Source organism: Corvus kubaryi, unplaced genomic scaffold (assembly GCF_017639235.1).
Source record: "Corvus kubaryi isolate FWS band 111438036 unplaced genomic scaffold, C.kubaryi_AGA036_p1.0 37353, whole genome shotgun sequence".
Taxonomy (NCBI): Eukaryota; Metazoa; Chordata; class Aves; order Passeriformes; family Corvidae; genus Corvus; species Corvus kubaryi.
Window position 1 is genome coordinate 4,371,395 of NW_024581115.1, and position 9,254 is coordinate 4,380,648.

The 9,254-nt window shown below is 50.7% G+C and overlaps 2 protein-coding genes across 9 annotated transcripts; one reads left to right on the forward strand and one right to left on the reverse strand.

The window, feature by feature from the left end:
- The first annotated feature begins 157 nt into the window (after nt 1–157).
- METTL23 (methyltransferase like 23) lies at nt 158–2,049 on the forward strand. Its single transcript, XM_042032654.1, has 5 exons — nt 158–485; nt 565–669; nt 758–995; nt 1,333–1,417; nt 1,720–2,049. Exons 1-5 carry the CDS (start codon nt 405–407, stop codon nt 1,919–1,921), a joined length of 711 nt encoding a protein of 236 aa, XP_041888588.1. The 5' UTR covers nt 158–404; the 3' UTR covers nt 1,922–2,049.
- A 784-nt stretch (nt 2,050–2,833) lies between these two features.
- Nucleotides 2,834–6,535, reverse strand: SRSF2 (serine and arginine rich splicing factor 2). Of its 8 annotated transcripts, XR_006016760.1 has the most exons (6): nt 6,419–6,535; nt 5,875–6,283; nt 5,006–5,316; nt 4,550–4,653; nt 3,780–3,889; nt 2,834–3,269 (listed from the first exon to the last, which is right to left on the reverse strand). XR_006016760.1 is itself a non-coding variant. In XM_042032656.1 (4 exons), exons 2-3 carry the CDS (start codon nt 6,234–6,236, stop codon nt 5,013–5,015), a joined length of 666 nt encoding a protein of 221 aa, XP_041888590.1. In that variant the 5' UTR covers nt 6,237–6,283; nt 6,419–6,535; the 3' UTR covers nt 2,834–3,889; nt 5,006–5,012. The 8 variants fall into 8 exon arrangements, 3 of the variants coding, with proteins under 3 accessions (XP_041888590.1, XP_041888591.1, XP_041888589.1); XR_006016759.1 differs by lacking the exon at nt 4,550–4,653; XR_006016758.1 differs by having other exon boundaries at nt 2,834–3,889.
- Between the last annotated feature and the right edge of the window lie 2,719 nt (nt 6,536–9,254).

The following is a 9,254-nucleotide window of genomic DNA, read 5'->3' on the forward strand; positions in this document are numbered from 1 at the left end:
GGAAGGGCAGCGCGGGCGGCACGGAGGCGGCAGGGGCGCCGAGCGCCCTTGGTCGCGCAGTCCCGCGGCCCCTCCGGGACCCCACCGCCGCCGCTGCCCTTCCCGCGGCGGGCCCGCGCTCCGCGCCTGCCGCTGCCCTGACAGCGGCGGGCCGGCTGCGGGTCACCCGGTTTCCTCCCTTCTCCCGGCAGCGGCCCGCGGAGGTGCCCGCCCCGCCCCGCTGGGGCAGCGGCGCGGGCGGGAGCGGCCCGGTTTAACCGCGGCGCCCGGGGGAGGCCGCGGCTGGGCGAGCGGCCCATCGCCATCAGCGCCCGCGGCGGCGCTCCGCGTGACGTCAGGCCCGGAGGAGGCGCCGATTGGTCAGCGCGGCCTGGCGGCAATACGTGTCCGCCCACGATTGGCCCATGGCGGAGCCGCAGCGGCGGCGCGCACGGCGGTACCGTTTCGAGGAGGGTCCGGCGGCGCTGGCCGTGCGCGTGCCCGAGGTACCGGGGGCAGCCGGGACACGGGCAGGAGCGGGAGCTCCCGGGACCCCGGCACAGCGCCTCGCTCCCTGTGTTGCAGGTGCTGGACTCGCAGTACGGGATGTACGTGTGGCCCTGCGCCGTGGTCCTGGCCCAGTACCTGTGGGTGCACAGGCGGAGCCTTCCCGGCAAGCGCGTGCTGGAGGTACCGCACGCTCCCCGCCCCGTACCCCCTCTCTTGACCCGCGGGCCAGGCTCCGCCCGCGGTCTCCACGAACGCGCTCTGGTTTCAGATCGGTGCCGGTGTGAGTCTCCCCGGCGTGGTGGCCGCCAGGTGTGGTGCCCAGGTGATCCTGTCCGATAGCGAGGAGCTGCCCCGCTGCCTGCAGAGCTGCCGCAGCAGCTGCCTCATGAACCACCTACCCCAGCTGCCTGTCATCGGCCTCACCTGGGGCCGGATGTCTCCAGAGCTGCTCTCTCTTGCTCCTATAGACATTATTTTAGGCTCAGATGTCTTTTTTGACCCTAAAGGTACGTTAATGCTCTCAGTTATCTTTGGTTTGTGACTGCAACGACTTCGTGTCCAAGCAGTGCTGGGAGCAGTGTCAATAGATCAGGTGACACTGTGCTACTGACCTTGTTACTCTGGGGTAATTCTAGTTTAGAGCTGTCATAAATGTGGCTGAGGGTGGGGGAAGAGAAGATGAAGTCATTAACTAAGTCCCTTCATGCCGTGCTTGGGTCTCTCATACAGATACACTGTGCTTGCACTGATTTGTAATTACCATGGCATAGAACCAAGCAGATTAATCCCCACCTGGAATCCAGAGACTAACCCAAACTGCTTTATCTCCCCCAAACTCCACAGACTTTGAAGATATTTTAACTACGATTTACTTCTTGTTGGAGAAGAACCCACATGCTCAATTCTGGACAACTTATCAAGTCCGAAGGTAAATTTTTACGTATTTAAAACTCAAATCTTAACTCCTGTCTCATCTGTGGACGAGTGTTAACTCCTCTGTGGCAGCACCACTCTGCCTCAGAAAAGCTCCTTATTGTGAGTCAGGCTGCTTTTGCCCAGTAAATCCTGGAGGTAACAAAATCTGAAAATAATCCAAGAACCACCAATTTGCTGTTGAGTTCTACTCAACTGTTACAAACCCAGCTGTGTTGTACTGAAGTTTGGTGACAGCCTGCTCGAGTTACTGTAGCAAACCCTGGGTTAGGTTTTCACACAGTTTCCTCCCCTCAGTGCTGACTGGTCTATCGAGGCTCTGCTCTACAAATGGAAACTGAAGAGCATCCACGTTCCCTTGCATTCCTTTGGTGCAGACAAAGAGCACTTGGCCAGCTCCTCTCTGCCAGGAAGACACACAATTGAAATGATGATCATCTCACTAGCACAGTCAGATGGCACTTCAGTTTATTCCACTTTAGATTTCAGTACAAGGTGATACTCAGCTGTTCGCTGTAGCACAGAGCTGCAGAGAACAGTCCTGTTTACAGCAAACCTCATGGGTATTTTGGGGAAGCAGCAATTCTTAAAACATGCACTGTAAAAATAAAGCTGTTTGGTTTCCCAGCTATGGCTTTTGAGAAATTTTTGTTCCTCCCCCAAGCCCGTGAAATAGTTCAGAGCTTCAATTCCATCATGTGAGACACTACACAACAGAATTTAACCTGGAAATCCACAAGATCCAACCTAAATCCACAACTTCAGCTATGAAAAGGTAACTGCACTCTTTTCAAAATGAAAACCATCCCTTTAAGATCCCTTTACCAGGAGAATCCTTCCCAAAGATGCACATACAAAAGCCAGCCCCTCTGTTTACTGCGCTAACCTGGAACATACAAACTCCTCAGTTTGTAGAAAAGTACTTTTAATCCTCAACAGAGCCACACTGCCAGTGTTCAGATGTTTCCATTCCCATTTAACATACATGCATAAGATAAAACAAGGCATTACAATAACCCTTGACACAGGATGTTTGAAGTTACAAGTCATTTGGTACCAAATCAAGAGAAATCATCACTGTAAAGATCAGCCCCCATCAAGCAGCAGCCTGGCGAGCCAGGGCAAGCACACAGCAATGCAATTATTAGTACTGCTCAGTGTGGACCTCCCACAACACCATCCCAGGACCTGGCTGGTTCTGCGTTCATGGCCTGGTGTGTTACCAGTTGCCACACAATATTGGGTTAGTCACAATACTAATTAAAATTTGCCCACAGTAATTTAAAAGCAACCCCAGTGGATAAAATTTATAAGCAGTAGAATGCATTTGGTTACTATATCGAAGTTAAACATTGACAGTATAATTGCAGAAATCTTTTCAAGCTAAAATAAGCTGACCCAAGACATTAAGTTGAGAAAAGTTAACACAGAAAAAATGTTTAATATTAACTACAGAGACAGTGGGTATAGTACAGAATGTCTTAAGCAAAAGATACACCAATCAGTACTTACAAAGGAATGAACCATTTCTTTGCTTAACATTACAATTCTCATATATAAGTTCATAAATGTAGGTTGGTAAGTTTTACCATTCTGGAAAAAATAAGGTGTGTATATCATCAGCTAGATGTGCTCACTGTATGCTCCATTTTTTTTACGCAAGGCCCGGGTGACTGGAAGTGCAGTTGTCAGGCATTTTAATTAACTGGACAGCCATTTGTTTCTGCACGACAAGGCATCGTTACACAGGAGCAATCAGGAGACAACAGGAAACAGCCAAGCACTCTGCACTGCAACACGCCACCTTAACAGCTAACCAGCATTACTCAACTGCTACACAACTGCGCCTAGTGCACAAAAATACATAAGAGAAGAGATTAGAATTGAGTCTGGTAAAACAATCCTTGCAAATATCAACTGTCACCTGAAAAGATTTCTACCAATTTGAATTTGAAGATGCTATTTTAAGTCAAAGTTGTTCTTTCTTTAAAAAAAAAGCATTTACAGTAAGTTTCAAGTTGAAGTTTTGCAGAATTTTATTTAAGGAATCAAGACAAAATTGAGAATACTTTTTGACAGTTAGCTATCAGCATATAATGGCTGCATGATTCCTCAGTATGAAACTGGAGGCAGCAAGTTACCATTAGTTCTTATTTCCAATAGAAGTCAGCACTATATAAACAAAAATGAAGTTTTACCTCAAATATCCAAGCCAATAATGAAATCGGTAGTCGTTCACTTCACTAAATTACAAGAAATTTGAATAACAGCAACAAAATGGCACATAAAATGTAAAATCTGCCACTTGAGGCGCAACTTAAACAAGTAAAAAGTTAGACAAAATGTTACAAAATAACCTTTTCAACAGCTGGTTGCTCGGCCAGGGTCTCTCCAATGGGCTGAAGACTCAAGCGATCTTTTCCCCCCAAAGGCGTCCTTTATGTGGGTTCTCATTTAGCTGAAGCATCTAGGTTTGAAGAGAGAAAAGTTCAGCCAGGTTTCTACCTTGTCTATTTTGGGTGTGGATGACTTCAGGGATACTTCTAGTTGTGTTTCAACTGGCTTTGCCTCATTTAATTAAGTTTTAGGAATTTCCACAGTCTTCCACCTCCCCCCTCTTTTTGAAGTTGCTTTACTTCAGAGGCCAAATGTAGGGTTCGGTCAAAATAGTTTAGTTACAAAGGAGAATAAACACCAGGCTGTAGATCAAGCCACCATTAACTTCAATTCAGCCTGTTCAACACTCAATTATTCCAAGTTCTATAAAAGTTACAAAACTAAAACTTCTTCATAAAGACTTAACTAAACTCTAATTAGCATTCAAAACCGAAAATGTGACTAATTTTGCTACAATTACCTAACTTCAGAGCTAGCTCAGGCCCTTTCCTTTTAAAAAACAGGACCAAACAGTTTGAAAGGTTAAAGACACACTATCCTTTCCCCACCCGGTGTATCCTTAGATGCCTCTTCAAGATGTAGACTTGAGGAAAAACTAGTTTCCGTGGTTTTCTCTTGCAAGGAATTTGCCACTTTTCTAGGACAGTTATTACCTCCAGTCAGTACAACGGCCACTGAACCGATCTTCCGTTCTAAAAGGATAGTGTATCTTTAACAGTGTAAGACAAACCTGCTCCAACACACGCCCACAGAAACTGGTCCCTGGAGGATCAGCCAAATCAGTTAAAATCTGCAATACTGGCCAATATTCTTTTAGCAAACAGGAGACCGCAGCTTTAAAGGGGAAAATGCAGATGTTGGATAAATACAGTAAGAAATAGTCATTTTCATCATAGGTTGCGTCTCATACAATATTTTATTAAAACCAAGGCATTAATCTTGCAATAAAACATTTTCTCTGTTAAAAAAAAAAATTCTCCGTAGAAAACCCTTCAGTAATTATTTCCCTAAATCAATAACCAAAAAGCACTGCTCAAGAAAAAAAAAACCAAAACCAACAACTAACAATGTGCCCCACTAGGATTCACTTGGTTCAGGCTATTAATGTTCCAAGAACTACCCAACACCCCACCTAAGTGCTCTAATAAAGTAACATGCATCCTGTGCTGATCCCGAGGTACATTACCATGTTCCTAGGAGGATACAGCTCCTTCTTCTTCCGGAGACTTGGGAGGGCTCTTAGACCTGGATCTAGAGTTGGATTCTCTCTTTGAGGCAGGGGGAGGGCTTCTAGATCTGGACCGGGATCTCGACCTGGACCGGGATCTGGAGACAGATGAGGACTTTGACTTGGATCTCCTGGCAGACCTGGACTTGGAGGTGGAGCGAGACCGAGAGCGTGTGCGAGACCGGGATTTCGATCGACTGTAGCGGGACCGACTGCGGGACCTAGAGCGGCTCCTGCTTCTAGATCGGCTGCGACGGCGTCTTCTAGGGCTAAAACATACCAGAAAAAAAAAAAAAAAAAAAAAAAAAAAAAAAAAAAAAAAGGCGCGTTAAAAGTTTTTCACGGGTCATGCACGGACTGGAGCGAGTGCTGCGGGACAGGGAAGGCGGAACAGGACGCACGTGGGCAAGAAAATGAGTGTTGCGAGGGCGCCATTGTTCAGAGCGAATGGCCGGGGGCTAAATCTACTAAGGGCGAAACCCTTCCACTCCGAGGGAACCCCAGGTGCCTTTGCTAGTAAACCTCCAGTAAACCCCCACTTCCTCTTCCCAGCCCCGCCGCGAAACTCGCCAGGAAAAGAACACAGAACCCCAGAATCGGTCCGGTTGGAAGGGACAACAGTGGGTCACCCGCTCCAACCTCCCTGCTTAAGCAGGGTCGTCCTAGAGTACACGGCTCAAGTTTGTGCCCATACGCTTCAGTGACGGAGACCTCACCACCTCTCTAGGCAACCAACATGAAAACAAACGGCTCCCACTGCACAGGCGCATAGCTAAGGTTCATCTCGTTTACTGCCCAAACTCCGCTGCCCGTTCCGCGGCTCTCACCTGCGGCTGCGGCGGCCGTAGCCGCTGCTGCTGTACCGGCGGGGCGGCGGCCCGCGGCGGCTGTGGTGCGAGTCGGGCGGGCGGCCGTAGCGGGCCATCTGCACGCGGAGCTCCCGGCCGTCCAGCACCGCCCCGTCCATCGCGTCCATCGCGTCCTCCGCGTCCCGCTTGTCGTGGAAGCGCACGAAGGCGAAGCCGCGGCTCTCTTTGGTGTAGCGGTCCCGGGGGATGTAGACGTCGCCCACGCGGCCGTACTTCTCAAAGACTCTCCGGAGGGTGTCCGGGGAGGTGCGGTAGGTCAGGTTGTCCACCTTGAGGGACGTCATGCCCTCCACGTCGGGCGGCGGGCGGCCGTAGCTCATGGTGGGCAGGAGCCCCTGAGGGGCGGCGGCGGCCGAAGAGAATAAACCTGAGGGGTTGAGGGGGGTCAGCAGCCGGCGCGGCCCTGAGGGCGACGCGCCTCACACCGCAGGGCGAGTCCAAAAAGGAGGAGAGCTACAGCGCATAAGGGAAAGCCGCAGGGTCCGCAGGGAGCAGCACCCACCTCAGGGTCCGAGGGGCGGCCCGAGGCCGGAGCGAAGCGCCAGGAGCGGCCACCCCGTCCCGCCGCGACGAGGAAATGAGGGGGAACCGCCCGCGCGCGCGGCTTAACGCCACAAAATGGCCGGCGGCGCCCCGGAAGGGAACGGGGCACCGCCCCGCCCGCGGCGCCGCGGGAGCGACCCCCGATCCCTTTTTCCTTCTTTTCCCCGAGGTGGTCCCGGAGGGAGCACGGGGAATCCGCCTCTAAATTAATAATTCGCCGTGTGGTTGGAAAGTGGCTGTTAAAACGCCGCCGCTGTGACCCGGAAGGGCTCGGTGGAGGCGGGGAAATTTTTGAACAATGTGCGTTAAAAGCTGTAAAAAACCGCAGACAATAGTAAAAACAATTAAAAAAAATATAAAGGCAGAGCAGTGTGTGTGTGTGGGAGGAGGAGGAGAGGGGCGAGAAACCGCGGGAAAAAAGAAGGATGGTGAAGGGAATCTCTTGTGGCGCGGGCGGGCGGGGACGGTTTAAAATGGCGGACGTGGAGGGGAGAGCCGTGAGGGCAATGGGGCCGGGGCTCCGTGAGGGAACCGGCGGCCGGCTCGAGTTCTGTGAGGGCAGCGGTTCTCCCGGAGCAGCTGCTGTGGGTGCTCCGTGCCTTTCGTGCCCGGGTTCCGCTGTGTGTTTGTGGCGGCTGTGAGGGGCCGGACAGCCCGGAGCTGGCTCTCGGCGGGCTCTCCTTTATTTCCCCCCGGGGAAGCCTCCTCGGCCCCGCCGGCTCTGGATGTGCCACGGTGGATCCGCGCTGCAGCCCAGGCGGTCCCCGCCGGCTCCTCGGTGCCTGTGAGAGCCGAGCAGGGAAATATTAAAATAATCCTCACACCGGTCCGCTTTGCAAGTTCGTGCTGTGGAGGAACAAGGAAGATTGGCACAGCTCTTGTGTAAAGGTGACAAGGGACTTCCCAGAGTCCAGGGAATACCGTGAAAGCTGCTCCCCCACCCCAAAAGTTGTTGCTCTGGCGCCTCAGGCACTAATAAAATGTCCAAACTCCTTTTCTGAGCTGTAATACCTGGTTGTCATCTCACAACGTTAAAAGTTTCTATCCAGGTGTATCCATACTAGGTTAAAAAAGGAATAGAAATGAGATTATTTTCTACTGATCTGTTTAATCCAATGAAAGCATTGATATGAAAAATTATTTCAGTATTAGAATTTAAATTCTTAGTCTTACTAAAATTGTTTTATTTTTTTTTTTTTTTTTTGCACTGAAGAAGTATAAAAATAAGCAGTGATGTGGGTACAAATACAGAAGCAACCGTTTGTTTCCTGCTACAAATGACTTCAGAAAACAAATAAACTGGTACTGGTTTCACGTTTCGTATTGTCTCGTGCTTGTTTTTTCTTTCTTTTCCAGAGAATTTTGATTAAAAAATGTTGTGTTTCATCTGATGAAAGGAGAAATTTGAAGTTTATCTTTACAGTGATTTCCCTAAAATGATAGAGGAGGTTTCCTATACCCGTTCCTCCCAGTTTCAGTCGGTTCAACACACACTGCTGCTGTTTCCAAAGGAATTGTTCCAGCACACCAGCCCAGTTTGCTGTGCTGCAGGATGGAAGCTCGTACTGGCACAAGGGGGAAAAGATGTGAGTGGGACACTATTTTTAGAGCATCTTAAAATTCTGCTACTATAAATTAATAATATCAAAAATGAAGAAAAGAGCTTTTCTTGTGCTAAGACCCTTCACCTTGATATTTTAATTGCACCTTTGTATGGCAGCCTCTGAATAATCACACTGACTTTCCTCCACAAGTGAAAATTAGTGCTGTTTTGAAAAACACTGGCATTTAAAAAAATACAGTTTGGGAATTAAAACAGCATGTAATACATGTATTAAATATACATAACCACAGCTGGGGTGTGGATTTTATTTCACAGAACTACAGGGTGGTCAGGTTGGAAGGGACCACAGTGGGATTATCTGGTCCCACCTCGCTGCTCCAGCAGGGTCATCCCAGAGCACAGGGCACAGGATTGTGTCCAGATGGCTCTGGAATATCTCCAGTGAGGGAGACTCCACACCCTCTCTGGAGAATCTATTCAGGGCTTGGTCACTGCACAGGGAAGAAATTCTGCCTCGTGTCCAGATGGGATTTCCTGGGCATCGCTTTGTGTCCGTGGCCTCTTGTGCCATGGCTGGGCCTCACGGAGCAGAGCCTGGTCCCTGCTCTGCCCCCTCCCTGCAGACAGGGACAGACAGGGCCGAGGGCCCCTCTGACCCCAGCTCCCTCAGCCTTTCCCCAGGACAGAGATGCTCCAGTCCCCAAATCATCTTTGTGGCCCTCCATGGGACCCTCTCCAAGAGCTCCGTGTCTCTCTCATCCCGAGGAGCCCAGAACTGGATGCTGCTCCAGGGGAGGCCTCGCCAGGGCTGAGCAGAGGGGCAGCATCGCTCCCTGAACTGCTGCAAATGCTCTTCCTGACGCACCCCGGGACACCAGTGACCATCTTGTCCCCTGGGGCACAGTGCTGGTCATGGACAGCTCGCTGGCCACCAGGACCCCCAGCTCCTTCCCCACAGAGCTGCTTTTCCAGCCCATGAGTCCCGGCCTGTGCTGGTGCCTGGGGTTGTTCCTGCGCAGGTGCAGGACCCTGCACTTGCCTTTGTTGAACTTCAGACAGTTCCTCTCTGCCCTTCTTTCCAGCCTGTCCGGGTCCCTCTGAAGGGCTCACAGCACTCTGGGCTATTGGCCGTCCCTCCCAGCTTTGTGCCATCAGCGAACTTGCTGAGGAGGCATCGACCCCTCATCCAAGTCATTGATGAGGAAATTAAACAACCCTGGGGGACACCACT